At 53.2% G+C, this 19,666-nt stretch overlaps 1 protein-coding gene across 2 annotated transcripts in view; it reads left to right on the top strand.

Annotated features, from left to right (window-relative positions):
• BCAR3 (BCAR3 adaptor protein, NSP family member) overlaps window positions 1–19,666 on the top strand; it is a 116,594-nt gene that overhangs the window by 58,828 nt on the left and 38,100 nt on the right. The window contains exon 1 of one of the 2 annotated variants that reach the window (XM_062191768.1): window positions 8,772–9,375. The exons of the other annotated variant lie outside the window; for it this stretch is intronic. Coding sequence (XP_062047752.1) covers window positions 9,292–9,375 — 84 coding nt within the window. The 5' untranslated portion in view covers window positions 8,772–9,291. Of the gene's footprint in view, window positions 1–8,771; window positions 9,376–19,666 lie in introns of those variants that run through there. 2 annotated transcript variants of the gene reach the window in all.

The raw sequence follows: 19,666 nt of genomic DNA, 5'->3' as shown, positions 1-19,666 counted from the left end.
GGTGTTCCTGGAGGATCCTCCAGATGGGCTCCTGCTGCCCAGCCTGGTAACCCTTCCTTCCTCCACCCCGCCCCTGCCCACTCAGGGGACTCAAGGCCAGCCACTGTACAGAGGCACTTTGAAAAGTTAATGGAAAAAATAGACTTAAAAGCTAAGTGTGTTTTAGTGCAGAAAATTTTAAAATCTGTATTTTTTTGCATACTATGTGTTTCTTTTTGAAGAACTCACTCTTTTAAAAAGATTTATTTATTTATTTGAAAGAGTGACAGAGGAGAGACAGAGATCCTACATCTGTTGGTTCGCTTCCCAAATGGACACAACAGCCATGGCTGGGCCAAGCTGACACCAGAGGCCAGGAGCTCCAGCTGGGTCTCCCATGTGGGTGGCAGGGGACGAAGCACTCAGGCCATCTGCCACTGCCTTCCCAGGTGCATCAGCTTGGAGCTGGATTGGAAGTCTAGCAGCTAGGACTCAAACTGGTGCTGAAATGGGATGCTGGCATCCCAAGAGGTGGCCCAATCTGCTGTGCAACAATACTGGCCCCTGACCCATCCCACCCCCCATATACATGACTAAAATCTCAAACTCCAGGGCTCAGCATTGTGGCACAGTGGGTTAAGCTGCTGCTTGTGATGCCAGTCTCCTACATCAGAGTACCTGTTGAAGCTTCTGATCCAGCTTGCTGCTAATGTGACTAGGAAGGCGGCAGATGATGACACAAGTATTTGGGTACCTGACACCTACAAGGGAGACCGGGTTGGAGTTCCTGACTCCAGGCTTTGGCCTGGTCCAGCCTTGGCTGTTGCAACCAATAGATGGAAGATCTGTCTTTCCCTGTCTCTGTCATTCCTCCTTTCAAATACGTATGTCTCTTACAAAAATGCCTAATTCTGTTTTTTCCACGGACTTTTGGAGGTACCCTCATATCCTCCTTTGAACCAATGGCAAAGCCATTGTCCCGTCTTGGGCACCAGAAGTGACAGACGTCCTCTGGATGTCGCTTCTGCAGGCAGCTGCTGGCCTTAGGGAATGCAGACACTGGCCAGTGACCCCACAGTCCTGTCCATGCCCAGAGCCCCCGGAGTTGGCCCTGTGCTGTAGGGGCATGGGCCGTGTTTTCATGTTTGACAAAGGTGGTCCCTTCGCCAGCAGTCAACACCTGGTGTGATGGGGCTTTGCTGATACCACCCCACCATCCCCAGCCCTTACCACCCCTCACCCCTCCACCCCCTCAGATTCTGACCTCAGCTGCCATGCACATGCCCAAGCGAGGTCTGCCTTTTGGATTTGCACAAGATAAGGCGCTCCTGGCAACCAGGTGCTATCCCTGCCTCCATTATCACATCAGATAGAGCCAGCTGGCTATGATTGGTTGTGGTTTTAATCATTAACTCTACGACCGCAGTGTACAGGTAGCACACATGTGGGCTGGAGATAATACCCAGCCCCTAGTGTGAGTGTTAAGTGAAACACTATGGTAAAAGTCCTCCATAGAAATGCCCCCTGGGGACCTGCAGGGGTTGGGGGAGTTGGAGAGGGGATCAGCCAGGGTGCATCTCCTGTCCTCACTCCTCTCTCCCCTGGCCAGTGAAAGTCTGCCAGGATCAGTGAGGATGGGGTGGAAGCAGTGGCTCTCCCCCACCCCAACTCAGTCACCAGATACTCACACAACAGTCTGATACAATTGCCAGCGGCTCCTAGAAGCCCCTCCCAGCCCCCAGCTAAAGAACTGCTGCTCTGGCCTGCCTCTCTTAGCCGTTTTGGGAGGAGACAGAAGCAGGCAACATGTCACTCGTGACAATGCCCAGAGTGAGTTTATGACCACGGAAAAAAGGATTGTTTCTCACTGAAGTGTTCCATTCCGGTGGCTTGAATCTGCTTGGCAAGAAAGAAGAAGGAACGAATAAGACAGCTTCTTGGTGGGATGGGTGTGGATGGGGCTGGCCACACCTCTTACCAGGTGGCTACACTGCCTCTGCCCCAGAGGCCTGCCTTCCCAGCATCTCTTGCAGACTGGTTCGCATGCTCAGGGCTTTGGTAGCCTTCTAGGTGGAGATGGGGCTGGGGGGTGGCTTTGGGAGAATGCACTGGCCCTTTGGTGGGCTCCTGCCCTCGGGGGCTTGAGAGCAGGGGGTCAAGGCCAAAGGCAGCTCCTGAGCAGAGATGAAGACAGTCTAGGGAGGGCAGCAAGGTGGGGGACCAGCCTCCTAGGGGCCATACCAGGCATGGCTCTGGTTCTGGAAATGGTTTCTGGCCAGTGAAGAATGAAGGAGTCGGGCACATGGGAGGTGGTTCTTGGAGACTCTGAACACAAAAGCAAGATCCGTCCCCAGGATAAGGGGTTGGAGGAGTGAGTACTGGCAGGCATCCCATTCTGCAGGCAGCTGGGTACAGGGCAGAAGACTGGGCCGAGAGGACTCCTGTCACATTGGCTGGGCGGAGGAGGTACATCAAGAGCCCCATGGTTGTGACGGAGCTGGAGGCCCCTTGGGTGAGGGGCAAGTAGGCCGATGCTATGGATACCCAGGCTGCCTCTTGAAACAACCCTGAGATGACAAGGACTTTCAAGTAGGAAATCATCTGAGACAGCCTAGCAAGTGTTATTAAAACCATATGTGTAATTTTAATATGTAATTTTTAAAAGATTTATTTATTTGAATGGCAGAATTACAAAGAGATTTCTATTCACTGGTGTACTCCCCAATCCCCAAATGGCTGCAACAGCTAGGGCTGGGCCAGGCTAAAGCCAGGGGCCAGGAACTTCTTCCAGGTCTCCCGCGTGGCTGCAGGGGCCCAACACTTGGGCCATCTTCTACTGCTTTGCCAGGCATGTTAGCAGGGAGCTGGATTGGAAGTGGAACAGTGGGACTCAAACCGGTGCCCATATGGGATGCCGGCGATGCAGGTGGCAGCTTAACCCACTGTGCCACAATGCCGGCCCCTAATATCCAATTCTTAAATTTGAAGACTAAGAAACACTGTAAGACTAAAAAACTCTTCAGTGTCCCCTTCCATGGCTCAAGAGTCTCTTGTGTACCAGCTGGAACCAGGTGGTGATCAGTGGCTCAAGGCATGGGTAGCAGGAGCCTGCAGCAATAGTGGGGGAAATGGGTCTGTCCTTTCTTTCGTGAAGGAAATGGGTCAGTTGTCCCTTCCTTCCTTCCTTCCTTCCTTCCTTCCTTCCTTCCTTCCTTCCTTCCCTCCCTCCCTCCCTCCCTCCCTTTTTAAAGATTTATTTATTTGAAATGCAGAGTTACAGAGAGACAGAGAGAGGTCTTCTATCCACTGGCTACTCAGTGACCGGAGCTGGATTGATCCCAAGCCAAGAGCCAGGAGCTTCTTCCAGGTCTCCCATGTGGTTGTAAGGGCCCAAACACTTGTGCTATCTTCTACTGCTTTCCCAGGCCATAGCAGAGAGCTAGATTGAAAGAGGAGCAGCTGGGACTTGAACTGGTGCCCATATGGGATGTTGGCGCTGCAGGTGTCGGCTTTACCCGCTACATCACAGCACTGGCCCACATCCCTTCTTTCAAAGGGAAATGGAAGCTCGTGTTTGCTGCATGCCTACTATGTGCAGAGTGCCTGGCTCTTTGTGTTACCTCACTTGATGCTTGAAGTAGCTGAGTTCAGGAAAGAAACCAAGGCCCAGGGAGGTTAATTTCTCAAGGTCACCCCGCTAGTCATGGTGTCGTGAACTGGCTCTCGCCGTTTCATCCTGCTTCCAGGCTGTGCTCCAGAGCCACTTTGGAGAGCTGCAGGTGTCGCCCTCCCAGCTCCATTTGGGAAGATGTCGCTCTGCCGAAGTGCTTGGGATGGGAGAGCCCTGCTGCTCCTGCTGGTGAGGCTTCCTTCTGCAGCGCTCCACGGCAGGGGCTTCTGCGGGGCTTCTCTGGTCATTGCTCATGGGGCTCACGCTTCCCAAAAGTGCAGGGGCGGGGAAAGAGGCAAGCAGACAGCAAAGAAGACCTGAGAGCTGAGATGTGGGAGAAATAAATGATTGCTCTGGGTATGATCCCTGCATACTAAGTATGCAATGGAAGAAAGCTTGGAAAGTAGGTGGCAAATCGTCTCTGGTGGGTAAGGGTCCCAGGGCTGTGTGGGTGGGCTTCAGGCAGTTCGAGAATCTCCAGAAGCCTCATGTCAAATGTTGAGTGAATGTGCCTTTTGCTGGGAGAAGCATCCGTGATTGTCATAGAATCACATCAAAGGCCAAGACTGGCAGATAGTCTGAGTTCACTGTTTGAGAGACTGGAATATATCCTGTGCATGTTCTTTTAATTTTGCCTTTATGTTAGAAACAGAAATTTGAGCTTGTGTAATACAGGCCTTCTGGGGTGATACCAGGATATAGGTAGTGGGGGGGGTGTATGCAGGATGGCATGGGATAACGCAAGGAAGCGAAGTCAGGGCTGAGTGCCTAATTCCACTTCCCGATGGCCATTTATGCAACTTTAATAGCTACTTAGAGGAACGAATGGGTAACGGGTGAGGGGAGCATCAGGCCCAGCCAGGAGGAGTCTGTTGGTGAAGACTGTAGGCTGTGTATGTGTGCTGAACAGATCAATACAGCTTCTGGAGAGAGCCCACTTAACAGCCGTTCTCTGTCATCCCCCTGAGGAATCTGGGGAAGCTGCGGGGCAGATGAATACAGCAAACCCGCCTAACAGCATCCTGTGTGTCCCAGGGCTTGTCCACAGCCGCACACAAAGCAGCCCCAGGACTCGGCTTGCATTCTCGCCCCTCCTCCTGCTGAGTCCACATGCAGGAAGAAATATATTGGGTTTGTACATGAGAAAGTGTGTGGAGCTGTCTTTTGTAGCTTCTGTAGCTCCACAGTCTGGCTAGAAAAGCAGGTGACGTCTTGCCCAGAGTCCTCTCCTGTGGTGCCCAGCTCTGTTCCCTCAAGCCCTGGGTTCTTCTGTGAGGCTACAGTTTGGCGACACATGTACCTTGGCCTATGATGGGGTTCTGTCTGATACACCCATCTTGAACTGAAAACATCTTGAGTCAGGTAGTACACCTAAGCCAGCAAACCTCACAGTGTGGTCTAGCCCACCTTGAATGTGCTCAATTCGCTCATGTTCGCCCACAGGTGGGCAAAATTGGCTAATAGGAGTCTGTTTTATAGCCGTGTTATTTATTGAATAGTGAAAGTAAAAAGCAGTGTGTAGATGCATTCATAACCATCATAAAGTCAAAAAGTCTTCAGTGAGCCATGCTAAGTCGCAGACCATCTGTTCAGAACCAGCCAGACACAGGGCAGGTGCCTGTGGAGCCTTGGGAGGCAGGATTGCTAATAAGCTTGCCCCTTCTCTGGCCCAGGGCTGGCCAGGCAGCTGAGCCTGCAGAGGGCATCCACACCCACACCATAACACCAGGCCCATCCCAACTGGGCAAGGCCACGTTCATCTTTCCCTGCTTCCCAGGATGCCTGGGGAACCAGAGCTGGTTACTTACTCCCTAGCTCACTAAAGCTGTCTTTGTTCACAGAGCCAGCTTGCTGGGGCCTTGTGGAAGCAGAGAGCCAGAGAGGCCTGATGCGTGGGGGCGGGGATGAGGTGGGGAAGACTCTCCCACGTTGCCAGGGAGATTGTGTTGTTTTGATCTTGGTACCTGACTCCCGCCCCCACTGCTGTTCTGAGTGTGCTGTGGTAGCCTGGGGCCAGCCAGGCCTTGCAGCCTTGGCTCAGTGCCCTTCCTCTCACTGCTCGTGGGCACTGTCAGTGTCCACAGAGCTGCTGGACAATGACCAAGAGTGCCAAGGCCTGATGCGGGGGTGGCTGTGGGAGCCCCGGGCAGTACGGTTCTTGAAATGCCCTGCAGGTCACCAGGAGGCGTGGCTCTCCCGCCATCTCTCTCCCCATGCTCCGCCTCTTCTATCGGGGGCTGTGGCACTTTGGGAAAGGGCACCTGCAGCTCACGTTCTGGGCCGGTCCCAGCTGAAGTGCGGCGGCCAGCAGGATGCACTTGGCTGCTGCACAGGGCTGGCAGGCAGCTCTTGTTTCCATGGTTACAATAGGTTAACTAGGGCAGGTTAGTGTTAGGGCTGCCCCAGGGAAAACCAGCATGGAGGCCCGTGCTTTGCAGGGGCCTGTCCTCGGACGAGGGGGCTGCACTTGGTCTGGGGCAGGGAGGATTTCTGGCTGTGCAGCGGGGCCCTTTGCACAGGTGTTTCCCTTGGTGCAGAGGCTTGCGCTTCTCGGGTGGCCGAGGGGGGCGCTGGAGAGCATCCGCAGGACCCTCCCGAGCGCTCTGCCCGCCCCGCCCTTCATCAGCCGCCACCCCTGGTTTCCATCTGAAGCACCTTGCCCGGTCCCTCGAAAGGCGTGGTGTTTAGAAACCAATCCAAATTTGAGTCGTCCTGAGTCTCCCGTAGTAGCAAGCAGTCAGGAGACGACGCACCGCCCCAGGCCTTTTCCTGGCGCTGTGCAACCCACAGGTTTGATTCTCAGACGTTAAACACCTCTTGCTTGTGCTGCCTGCTGGCTGCTCTGCAGTCCCAGGCTGGCGTCCCCGGTCCTTTGTTCTCTGCGGAGCGACACGCCGTTCTGGCCCTCGGCTTCTTTGTAACTAGAATAGAATAATCGTTGAGGGGAGAAGGTGGGGGAATCGATCAGCGTGGATAAGAGACATCTAAGAGCTTAAGAGTCCGTGAAGGGCACTCAGTGAATTCGTGCCGTTATCATCTTCAGCTGCAGGAACAACACGTTATTTTAGTCTCTCTCCTTGGCCGCTTTGGGAGAAAATTGATTGAAATCTATGAGTGCTGCTTCAGAAATTATTTTTTTGATGTGGTACAAGAATAGAAGGTGCTTAGGAGACCGTTCCTAACAAGATTAGTCTATTCTTTGCTCCCACAGAGCACATTCTTGGGGGCATCGTGGAGATGTTTCTTAGAGAAAACATGGAAAACCTCCGGTGACAAGAGCGCACCTGGATGCCTGTACTCTGGCGCTGGAGCACTTATCTACATAATTGTAATTTGCATGTCTGAGTGATTTGCTTGTTTTTTTCTTGAAAAATAAATAAATTTTGAAAGAGCAGAAAGCAAGTGAGTGAGACAGAGAAACAGAGCAATCTTCCATCCATTGGTCCACTCTCTAGATGGTCACAATGACCAGGGCTGAGCCAGGCTGAAGCCAGGAGCTGCTTCTTGGTCACTTGCGTGGGCGCAGGGGCCCAGGTACTTGAGCTATCTTCTGCTGCCTTCCCAGCAGTGAGCTGGATCAGAAGTGGAGCAGCCAGGCCTCAAATTGGCTCCCATCTGGGATGCCGGCGTCACAGGCGGTGGCTTAACTCTCTGTGCCACAGCGTGGACCCCTGGATGCTCACTTTCAGGGAAGCGTCTTCATTCACGCCTTCTGGGGGAAGGATATCTGGCCTGCAGAGGGTCTTGGCTGATGAATCTCACTGAATTTCGGGGCAGGACTGATTTTTTTTGCACTCCTTTGCTGTGCCGGGAATGGTGCTCTGCCAGCCCTTTGGGGTGTGTGTGTCAGCCTCAGGAGTTTATGTCCTGCCAAAGGGGAGCAGCAGGTGGATGCTGAGCCCTTTTCCCTGGCAGCTCTTGGCCCGGTGGATGAGTCACCCCCGCAGAGCTGGGCTCTGGCCGCTCTCCTGGACTGCCCGTTGCACCCCATCTAGCACGAATGAGAGCAAGTAGAAAACGCTTCCTCATGGGGCCGGTGCTGGACCCGGGTGGACTGTATTGACCCACCAGCTGGCCCATCTCCAGGTGTTCTACCAGCTCAAAAACCTCTCTGATTTCCACCCCTCGGTCTTGCTTCCGTTCCCAGGTGGCTCTCCAAGCACCCCAAGAGTCTCCAGGGCCACACATCTGTCCTGGGGTGGTGACAGACCGGAGAAGCCCCATCCCCACCTCCTGCCGCTCGTTGGCCGTGAGGTCTGTGGCTCTCCGCTCCCCTCATTCAAACCCAGAAGCTGCTGGCCGGGAGTTGAACAAACAAACAATCCCCTGTTTTTACGGGCAGACATGACCCAGTCCCAAGGCTGAGGGCTCCTGAGGATTGGCCGCTAATCCCGTTGGATATTTCTCATACCTCTCTCATGCCTCATCTGGTTGTGTTCCCGTCCGGCCTGCGCAGGTCAGTTCCCTCCTCCTTACAGGTCTCTGCCTGCTCGAAGGCGCAGACGGCTTTGGGACACGCTGCATTTCTGAGTGGCCGTAGCCACAGAGAGTTAGTGTTTGGAGCTGGGGGAGAGGAAGAGCTACAGGCAGAAACCTGAATTTGATTGAAAAAGAAACGGAGCAGAGTCGGGTTGAGCGTCACTGTAACTGGAGCGAAAGAGGGGAGGAAATGACCTCCCCCACCCCCAGATGTGAGGGGGCTCTGGGTCAGGTCCTGGCCTCTGACCTCAGGGCCCTCTAGGGAGTCTTCACTGGGCTGCGTTGGGTGCAAGGTTTGTGTGCTGGATGTAGGTGAGGCCACTCCATGAGGAGACAGGAAATTAAGGAGGGGAGCAGGAGCAGCAGTTGGGTCAGATGGGGCCACACCGCCCCTTCCTCTCACATCCTGCATGGCTGGGTGGGGAGGACACGCGGTGCCCAGGGTGTTTGCGACAGACTTGTTAATTAAACACCAAAAGGCAATACTGCTTTGCCAATCATGATGGCTGTGCCAGCTATCAGCTGCAACCTGGCTGTCAGGAGCATCCTAATTAAAAATAAACAGCTCTGGAGGTGGGCACGGGAGGGTGGGGGGGCGGGGGCTGCTTGCCTGGGTTTCTAGGACTGCTCCCGGACAAAGTCACGCCCTGGTCACTTGAGGCCACCTCCTTTTCTCAATGGAGCCTCTGTCTTGTAGCAAGGTGGTGTGATGTGTACAACTTGCCCTGCTTCCTTAAACCCTGGGGGGCTGGGGTGACAGGCAGCCGGGCAACGCCCCCCAGGGGGGTGGGGGGGTTGAGCTGTTCCTGCTGGTCTCTACACTGCAAGCCAGCTAAAGCCCAAGGCCTGCTCGGAGAGGGGTTAGAATTTCCTCAGAGAGCAGGGCTGGTCACATGAGAGCTTCTGGCACTGTGTGCAGGGCAGGCTGGACACCAGCCTGCCAGAATTGAGCGAGCGGATTGTATTGGCTTCGGCGGCGGCGGGGAAAAGTCCCAGACTGGCCTGGGAGCAGGAGCCGACTCACTCCCCCAGGCCACGGAGTGCGGGCAGGAGCGAGCAGCAGCGCGGCTGCTGCCGGCAGGACCCTGGGGCATTGACATCCAAAGCTCCGTGTCTCTGGACCCCGAGGAGAGTGTGTGGTCCCCAGGACTGAAGACGGAAAGATGCCCAAGGAATGCAGCGCGTTCCACGCCCTCTCGGCAGCTCTGTGCTGCTTCTACCACCGCAAGTCTTTGATGGGAGTCAAGGTAGGTGTGGTTTGGAGATGGGGCGCATCTGTAATTCCTTCCTGGGCCCTGAGAGCGCTCGTTTTCTACCGGGCGTGAGAAGCAGCTGGCAGCTTGCTGGCAGCAGACACGGAGGCGCTGTCTCTGACGGCTGGATCTTCGCGAACCCCTAGTGGGTAGCCTTGCCTGGCAACATAGTCCAGCAGCGCGGGACCCACTCCTTGTCGGTGTTTTGGGACAGACACTCTGGGTCTCCTGGGGCTGACATTTGATACCAGAGTGGCTCAGCAGGACAGAGCTGTTTTTCTTCTTTCTTGTCTCCGTGTCTTCCCTCTTCCCGATGAGTGGAAGGTGGCCAAGCCCCTTTCTCTGTGTAGCCTGCTGGTGTGTGTGGCATGGCCATAGCGCCTGGAATGCCAACCAGCTTCCAAAGTGTTTCAGGGTTGAGAGCGTGTTTTCCTTTGGCGCTCACATCTTAACCTTTGTTCCGAGACCATAGTGCTGAGCTCGGGCTGTGCGTGATGTGTCAACAGGCCATGAACATACTCAGCCTCATTTGACTCGTTGAAGGCGAGCCCTGGGTTCTGTGGCATCTGCCTGCAAGGCATAAAGAATTTTGATTAGCATGGGCTCTCGTGGATCTTGGGAGTGTTGTCTGTTTTGGAAAATTCCGTGGGCCCCCCGGCTACCTGCGGGCCTTGTTTGTTCCTGGGAAGCAGAAGTTGGAAAGCTCTCAAGGAGTTCTCCCAACCTGAGGCGGAGCCGCCTCCCCCAGGGGACTGACCGGCCGCTGCCTTTATGAAAAGCCTGCCGTGAGCTCTCGATGCTCCTTAGCTTTCCTCTCAATGATGCCACCTTAAAACCCTCCAGAAAAGCACCTGTTCACGGGAGGAAGACGCTGCTGCAGAGGACTGCGCAGCCAGTGCCGGGAGGGTGAGCTGTGCAGAGCGTGCCTCTGGCTGAACGTTCAGAGTGGCTTGCCAGCCGTCCAGCATTTTTGTCTCTGTCAGGGAATTTGGAGGAGGCTGGGTAATTAATCATTGGTGCAAAGCGTTCCCACCCTGACCTCAGGGCCCCTTTCTGTCGTGGGGCCACATGGGGTGAGTTGAGGACCCTGTGGTTTCTGGCCTAAATATGGATTGTTCCAGCACAGGGCAGATGAAGTCATGCCATTAGCAGTATTTTAAAGCCGTCAAAGATAGACTGGGAGGCCCCCGAGGGAACAGCGTGCTTTGGGGATTGGCAGCAGCTTCTCACTCTGATGCGCCAACTTCAGCTAATTCAGTAAAATGCAACTCAGCACTTGGTATGGGAGGAATCAGCCCATAAATATCTGGGGCCAGGCGACAAGATTTGTTTGGAAGCCCCGGTGGGCCTGCAGCTCTGACACCTAGTGCCGCCCTTCAGCTTCCCCGCCTCCCAGCCTCTCTGTGAGGCCACGCCCACAGCTGACTGTCATCAGTGGAAGTACCCTCCTTGTCACCAGGCTTTCTGCCCCACCCCTGGGCGGTGGAAGTCTTTATTGCACTGAGGCCTTAGCCTGCTCACTCACCGGAAGCTGGAGCCTAAAGTCCTCACTTAGGGCTCCCCAGCTGCACCCCCAAGATGAGAGTTTCCCTCTTCGCTTGGCTTAGCTGGTCTCCCTGGGAGGAAATCTGGTGTGCTTCATCTCGCCTCCTGCTGATGCCCCGACGACAATGCTGAATTGCTTTATTGACTCCCACTTTAATTAGGGGTTTCAGGTCTTGCTGCTCATAATTAGTTTCCGTTGCAATTAGAGTTTCAAAATTAAATTGGGATTGATTGCCTGATAGCCAGGCGGAAATAAAGCTCCAGTTCTTGACCATGTATACTGCTTCTCTTGGCGTGCGTTTCTCCTACCAAAAATAACCCTGCGGTAGCCATGGAAACTTTCCATTTGGTCTAATCCATATCATCTCTGGAGAAGGCAGGATGTTATTAATAGTATTTGTTGTATGGGAAAAAACTAAGAATGTAAAACTCCTTGATTCCGTAGGAGACCGGTCTCACTGGTGCTCTCAGAGAAGGGATCTTATCGGCCAAAGTCTTGCAGTATTCAGGATGTACTTAGGGGCCTCCTTCAAACTGGCACACAAAGACCCTGGAAAGGAATTAGATGGGAGACCAGAAATGGAGAGAAGGATCAGAACAATGCGTCCTTGGTTGCCCCTCAAAGAGCTGAGGCCACACGTGAACTACTCCAGCCGTGCATGCCCACAGCCATGACTTGAAAATCCCATGGGCTTCACGCTAAGCAGTCATTTCCCAAAAGATCACTGGATCCTTTTTCCGGATTAAAAATTAAAAAAAAAAGAACACACCTTGATTGCATTTTGCACAACAGAAAGAAACTTGTCATGCAGGTGCTCCAGATCCTTAATGTTCCCAGAGTACACTACGGCCCCGTGTCCACCACCCTCCCGTGCCACATGAGCCTCTGCTAGGTGGGGTGGGCTTGGGAGTGGGGTGGGAGATGGCAGCTGAGGCCGGTTCCCGCCTTCAGGGGACCGGCACTGGCTCAGGGTGTCACGTCATTGCAGTCTCACAAGGCTTCCCAACAGACGTCTGTGTTTTTCACGCGTTGTCAATCAAGTCTCAAAACAAGCTCTGTGAGTGGAGCAGAGTGATAGTTTTCCTTACCTCAGGGGAGAGACCGAGGCTCAGAGAAGCATAATTTCCTGGGGAACCAGGACTGACGTCAGATTTCCTAGGCACATGTCCAGTGTTCTTTCTACTGTACCAGATTAGGACACTTGAAAGCTAGGGGCTGGCGTTGGTGGCACAGCCACCACCTGTGATGCTGGCATTCCATAGCTGAGTGTCATTTGAGTCCCAGCTGCTCCCTTCCCATCCAGATCCCCGCTGGAGTACCTGGAAAGGCAGCAGAGGGTGCTCCAAGTGCTTGGTCCCCTACCACCCACATGGGAGACCCAGATGGAGTTCCAGGCTCTGGGCTTTGCCCTCACCCAGCCTGGGCCATTGCAGCCATCTAGGGGGTGAGTCAGTGGATGGAAGATCTCTCTCAATCTCTTCCTATCTCTGTCTCTCTGCCTTTCAAATCAATACATAAATAAACCCTTACAGCAATTGAAACCTGAAACAAGATGGGGTTGTGTGTATTAATACTTTCTTCTGCAGTCAGTTGGGAGAGCAGTGTGAGCCTCCATTTCTAGGAGTGATTTCAGGGAAGATGTGGGACTGGCGCTTGCAGAATGGGTGAACTCTTTTAAAGTTTTTGGTTTTTTAGTAAGTCAGTATTTGGGTGCATGAAGGGGAGGATGGTTTGGGAAGGCATTCTACTCGGGGGAGCAGCAGACCCCATATCCCAAAGCACTGGCACTGGGCGGTGGGGAGGGGTGCATTTTGCCTGGTGATTAAGATGTCAGTTAAGATGCCCAAGTCCCCCATCAGAGTACTTAGATTCAATTCCTGGATCCACTGTTGAGTCCACTTCCTGCCAGCCCTGGCCCTGGGAAGCAGTGGTGATGGCTTAAGTAATTGGGTTCCTGCCACCAGCATGGGAGACCTGGAGACAGTTCCCAGCTGCTGGCTTTGGCCCTAGCACGGGACTGTTGCAGGCATGCAGGGAGTGGACCAAATCAATACACACATTTTTAAAGAAGACCCAGGTGTCGACGGAAGACCGAGAGCCAGGCCCACTCAGGAGAGTCCTCAGAGAGGTTTAGTGGGTTACATGGTCAGAAAAGTGATGGAGGACTTTGGGGTCGAGGCTGGGGAGTCGAGAATGAGCCACTTCAGGCCCCTAGGGGGAGCTCACAAGTGTTTGGGGCAGGGGTGCACACGGACTTCAGTCCTGGCCGCACCCTCAGTTGTCAGTTGCTGTGCTTTGTGTGTGTCTGGTCTTTGCCAGGTGCTGGGGATCCAGTCCCTGTATGGGAGGAATTCTTGGCCCAGCTGGGGAGATCTGCCACAGTCCCACGTGGGGCGGCCATTCTACAGACATGAATCAGCCGTCTGAAAGAAAGTGTGGTCTGTCAATGACTTGGTGGTGCTCCTTCTCCAGGCGCCGTGGCTAGGCATGTGCCTGGCATCGCCTGGGCTGGGGAGGGGGCAAGGAGCCCACTTGAGGGAGGTCAGGCCTCTGCTGAGTTAGGAAGGTCGCGTAGAAGTTATCCAGGAAAGAAAAGGGCATCGTAGGTAGAGGCCCATGCAAAGGAGTGGCGATGTGGGGCAGCCAGGTGTGGGTGGAAGGTGCCACCTTGGATGGGACAGGAGAGTCAGCAGGGGTGACCGCTGGCGGGACCCCCTTGGAGGTGTCTGGGGAGCTGCAGAAGGGACTGGGTAGAAGCACAGTAGATCACATTTCTGGGGGCAGCGTGACCTAACCCCTACCTCCTCGGCTCCTCCCTTCTCTGATGACTGACTGACTTATTTTTGTTGGGGGGTGGGGCTGGAGGAGCTGAAGCTCGCTACCTTCTCCATGGCCACTCCTGGGGAGATGCAGCTGTGTCTGAGGAGCCTAAGAGATGAGAGTTACCTGGCACGTGTGCAGGAGGCCACCTCTCTGGAAGAGCGCGGACAGAGAGGTCAGACTGTGTGTCTGAGGGTGGATGACTGAGTTAAGCCTCGCCAACAGGTCGTTAAGTCCAGCGCAGGCAGCCTTGTCTGTGAGCAGCCATGGTTCCAGGCAGCAGGTCTTAAATGTGTTTCCCTCACTGAGGTCTGTCTTTGCAGCCATGAGATACAGTATGGTGGAAGGTGTTTATTGCCAGGGTTGTGTTTCATTTTGCTTTAAATCGTTTCCTTTCTCCAAACTACTCAGCGCTTCTTTGAACCCACATTACAGCCTGAGGGGCCACATCTGCCCGCCCATAGAGCGTGGGGTCCCTGGAACTTGATTTCGTTTGAAGCTGCCTTTGGATGGTGGCATGTGTGTGGTAGAGTGACAGTCCTGCAGGTTTCCCTGAGGCCAATGCTTTGCTCTGTCACTGTGACAGTGTGGGTCCTAGTGACACATACTGGTGCTGACGTTGGGGCAGACACACCCTCAGCGTGGACTGCACACAGTGGAAAAAGCCATGTTGGAAAAGTCTTTCCAAGTGACAAGCCCTGCCAGCTGCTAGTTGCTCCTTTATCTCTCCAGCCCTCCCCCCCAAAAACAAACAAACAAACAAACAACAGTGCGGCATTTTTTTCTGAGCCACGAATGCATTCCGTTGCCGTATGGGAGCTGCTGGGGTCTGATTTCAACCAATGCTGGACAGAGGCTGTGTCCAACAGACCCCAGCACTTGAAGCCTAGCCGAGGACTTGTTTTTGTTGGAGGGGCCTGAGTGGGAAGTGGAGATGGGGCTGGGACCTGGGAAAATCCTGTTAGCAGATTCAGCACCTCCAGGACTGCAAGAGGATGGAGCGGGCCATAGGCTGGGGAGGAGGCTGAGGACTGGTGAGCTCGGAGCACGGAGGTCTCGGCAGAGGCCAGCCGCACACAGGGTCGCCGCCAGGTCTATAGCTGTTGTCAAGGACAGCTTGGGGTCTGTTAGCTGATTTGGGGTATCCTCGGAGCAGAGGAGACCCAGTCTGACCTGCTTGGCAGCTGGGGCAGCGAGAGGAGTGCTCACGAGGTGGGACACTGCTGTGCATTGCTCTCCCCAGGTGGATTTCCAGGGCGTGTCCACAGCCCCAGAAACTGCTGTCAGAATCTGACCTTGGCCATGAGAATGTCTGCTGTGGAGGAGCCGTGATCAGTCTTTGAGTTTCTAGGAGAAGCACTGTCCCCAGTGCAGATAACGTTACACTCATGCTTCTATGAAGGCAGTTCTGTGCGAGAGACTGACAAGGTCAGACCCTGGGTTCTCAGTAGCATGGGGCTAAAGGAGCCATCGGCCGGCCTCTCGCAGAAGTCACCTGGTCATGTCCACTCCTGTGCCTGCTGAGGGGCACACAGGTGTGTCTTTACATCCAGAAGGAGCTCTGCCTGGCTAGCTGCCCCGTTGTGGCAGGTGCAGAGGTGGGAAGGATGCATGGCCTGTTGTGAGAGTCGGGGAGAGGTCTTTAACCCTGCCTCACTCAGGGAACTCCTGGAGGAGGTGGCACAGTAGGAGCAACAGGTGCAAGAGGCATGGGAGAGAGAAAGAGCATCCCAAATAGGTTGGCAAACAGAGCACATGGGGCTTGTGTGCTGTGGAAAGATGGGACTTTGCACTAGGGGCAGTGGGGGACAAGGTGAAGGTTTGAGGTGAGCTCTGTGTGTGTCGGAGGAGTTTGAGGAGCATAAGCAGTGTCCCCCGACACATGCTGTGTCCCCAGCCTCGAAGCTTCCCAGCAGTCAGCCTTGTCCTTGCTTGTTGCTCCACCCTCTCTTCAAGTCGTGTCCTTTAAGACCCTCAGTGTAAGATCCTGCTGCTTCCTCCACTGAGACAGTCAGGGCTATCAATGGCTACCACCCTTTCCTGTCCCTACCACTGCCCACACAAGCTGCAGCCACGCCACACCCCTACTCCCTCCCTCCAGCCTCCAAGGATGAAGTGTCCATCTCTGTGACCCCAGCCGGCCCAGCCACTTGTGCTTGTGGTTGTCCCCTCCCCAGGGACTCCTCTCGATTGCTCTCTCCACTCAGCGGGGACCTTTAGTCTCTTTGTTTTTTTACCAACACTTTCTTCCTAGTTTATGAAAATGCTCTGGTCTTTCCCATCCTTAAAACCATCCACAGTTCCATGTCTTCCTTCAGGTATCATCTTCCATCCACTGGCCCTCCATTGGCCAATTCCTCCCTTCCCATTGGCCGTTCAGCCCCCTGTCCTCCACTGGCAACCTGCACATGGCCAAGTCCAGTAGGTGCTGTTCATCTCTGATTTGGTTGGGATTCTCTGCTGAACTTGGCGTTGTTGGCCATTCCTCCCTGCACTCCTGCTCTCTCAGTCTCCAAGAATGCACTGCACTTGTTTTTCTGGGTGTTTGCTGGCTTACCCTGTCTTCTTGAGTTTCTCTTTCTAGTCCACCTCTTAAAAGCCAGTGCCCCCCAGCCCTCTTCTCATGTTGTATCCCAAGGCTAGATGGGAGGAGAAATAAGATACCCTCTATACTGTGGATTCCAAAGTTCTGTCTCCAGTCAACCTGTCCCCATAGCTCCCAGACCCCATAGCCTGCTGAGCACCCCAAACTCTACATCTTCACCAACCTGCTCGGCTTTCATGCTCTACTGGTTGCCGGTGGTTCAGTTGTCTTTCTGGAGCACCCATGCCTCTTTCTGATATTCATTCTCCATGTGTCAGTCAGTAAGTCTTTGTGCTATTACTCCTAAAACATCCCTCTTGTGTGTCCGTTTCCCTCTGTCTCTACTACTGCTGTATTAATCCAAGCCTCATCAATTCTTGTTTAGAATTGCACAGTAGCGTTCCAATATCCCTCCTGTCTCCTAAATCTTCATAGGAGGTCATAACCCTTCTATTTGACATTCCTAGAGATGGTGGTGTGCTGTGTCCTTACAGACTATGAGTCTGTATTTGGAAAGTCTAATTACTGCAAGGCCTCATCTCATTTGTGTCAAAATCTATGCACCTGCAACACTTGCCTTGTTCTGCAGTTAAATGGGCGGGATAGTCCTCCAGATGATATCCCCCTTCAGATGGTAAGCTTGTCTAGTTTGAGGTCAAAACAGTTGATACAAATGGAGACCTAGAGGCCGGCGCCGTGGCTTAACAGGCTAATCCTCCGCCTTGCGGCGCCAGCACACCGGGTTCTAGTCCCGGTTGGGGTGCCGGATTCTATCCCGGTTACCCCTCTTCCAGGCCAGCTCTCTGCTATGGCCCAGGAGTGCAGTGGAGGATGGCCCAAGTGCTTGGGCCTGCACCTGCATGGGAGACCAGGAGAAGCACCTGGCTCCTGGCTTCGAATCAGCGAGATGCACCGGCCACAGCGGCCATTGGAGGGTAAACCAACGGCAAAAAGGAAGACCTTCCTCTCTGTCTCTCTCTCTCACTATCCACTCTGCCTGTCAAAAAAAAAAAAAGAATTAAAAAAAAAAAAAAAACGACAAATGGAGACCTAGAAATAAAAGAGGAGGGATTCTGGATTTGTTTCTCTAGGGAATTGGCCCAAGAATGTTTGACCCATCATCTTGCAATAATAATAATAATAGCCTAAGCCTTAGATATTTTAGCACAGACCTCAAGTTCCCTTTACGTCTTTTTTATTTTTATGCAAGCTAAGCATTCCCAGTTCTGTATATACTTTGGGGTACTTGGAGTCTAATTTTCAGTCACTCCCTAACTCTGTAAATCTGAGCAGGTCATGAAAATGTCATGTTTTCTCTTGTGAGATACAAATATTCTTGCTAGCTGTTTGGCTACCAGGAACAGTGTGTGGATTCATGCGATTGTGTGTGGAGTGTCTTGTTTCTCTAAGTCCAGTTCCTATTTTGTGCCTTTCCATGACACTTCGCATGGAGTTTGTTTTTTAAAAGCTCGTTAGCTTGTTAAATGAGATATGTGAGTGTCACACATTTGAGCTCCTCTCGAGGAACTGTGCCTTCAAAGTGACCTCGAGTTGTATATTGACAGTGACTGGGATTGTGATTGGCCTTTCTGTTTCATTGCAAGCTTATTGTGTACTTCAGCACTGGCATACAAGATGCCATTTGTCCATTCTAAGACAGCTGTTAGTCATGCTATTATTCTGGAGAGAGAGAATTTGAGAATCAGTTATTCCTCACCCCATGCCAGAGGCTATCTGAATCTTTGCCTTTTCCTCTATGTGTTTGCATATTTTTTTAAAAGATTTATTTATTTATTTGACAGTCAGAGTTACACAGAGGAGAGACAGAGAAAGAGGTCTTCCATCCAATGGTTCACTCCCCAATTGACCGCAACAACCGGAGCTGCGCCAATCCGGAGCCAGGAGCTTCTTCCGGATCTCCCACACTGGTGCAGGGGCCCAAGGACTTGGGCCATCTACCACTGCTTTCCCAGGCCATAGCAGAGAGCTGGATGGGAAGTGAAGCAGCTGAGTCTTAACCCAGCACCCATATGGGATGCCAGTGCTTCAGGCCAGGACATTAACCTGCTGCACCACAGTGCTGGCCCCGTGTTTGGCATATTTTGCTTTTCCTTCCAGTTGTATCTCCTAGTATGTTTCAACTATGATGTGTTTTGTTGACTCAGTAGTATCTCATTGATTAAAGATGAAGTTTTAAAAGGATAGTATTTGAAGTACGCTGATTTTGATTTCCTGATGTTACTATCTTATTTATTTATGTGTTTGCTTGCTAATTTTAAAGGCAGAGAGACAGTTTACTGGTTCGCACTGGTTCACTCCTCCAATGCCTGCCATAGCCAGCACTGGGCCAGGCCAAAGATAGGATCCTGGATTGCAGTCTGGGTCTCCTGTGTGGGTGGCAGGACCCAAGTACTTGAGCCGGCACCTCCCAAGGAATGATTAGCAGGAAACTGGAAGTGGGAGAGGACCTGGGACTGAAACCCAAGCACCCTGATATGGATTGTGGGCGCCCCAAGCAGCGCTTTAACTGCTGCGCTAAATGCCCGTCCCTGAGTTCTTATTGAATTACTCATCGTTTACATTAAGATATTGCATGAACAAGGTTGAGTTACCAATGGTCAAGATTTCTGGCTTGGCTCTCTGTGCTTTCTGAACTCTGGTCAGCTGGTCTTCATATCCTTTTATTGTAGCTGCCTCAGCCAGGGCAGTCTGTTTTTTCTTTCTCTGCGGATGTTAACAAAGCACTTTTATTACTGAGTGTAATCTTGCTGCCAGAGCCAGTGATTAATATTTCACTTGCATTGTCTCGTTTAACCCGTGTGCCAACCCTGACGGAGAAAGCACCATTATCAGAAGTCACTGGTGGAGCAGAGTGGCCTAGCGGGGGTTTCCAGGGGTTGAACTGGTACTGAGCTTTTATTTGAAGCCCTTCTTTTCACTGGCCCAGTGCGTGATTTAAGGGCAGCTAGTGACCCTTTTGGTTTTCAGCACGGCACATCCGACTTCCCACTGGGAGCAGTCAGTACGCAGGGCTGCCACAAGGGGGCGATTGGGACTCTTCCCCAGCAGCGGCTGCTCCAGGAAGTCATCCTAAAGTTCAGGCCAGAGGAAGGTACCCACCGGGGCTTTCCGCTGGGAGAGATCACCTCTTGGACCTCTCTTCCTGTTGCAGTCTCTCTGTTGATGTGAAGGCTGAGCGCGCCTCGGAGCTGAGCTCTGCGTGAGCTCGGGGGTGAACAATGCTTTGTCAAGATCCTGAGAAACGTGCCAGACAAGCCCACTGGGGACCAGGCAGGGGCGGGAGATCTGCGGTGCACTGGGCATGCCGGGCAGTG

Source organism: Lepus europaeus, chromosome 5 (genome assembly GCF_033115175.1).
Source record: "Lepus europaeus isolate LE1 chromosome 5, mLepTim1.pri, whole genome shotgun sequence".
Taxonomy (NCBI): Eukaryota; Metazoa; Chordata; class Mammalia; order Lagomorpha; family Leporidae; genus Lepus; species Lepus europaeus.
Note: the sequence above shows the minus strand (reverse complement) of the source record. Positions and strands in the feature narration are given on the sequence as shown.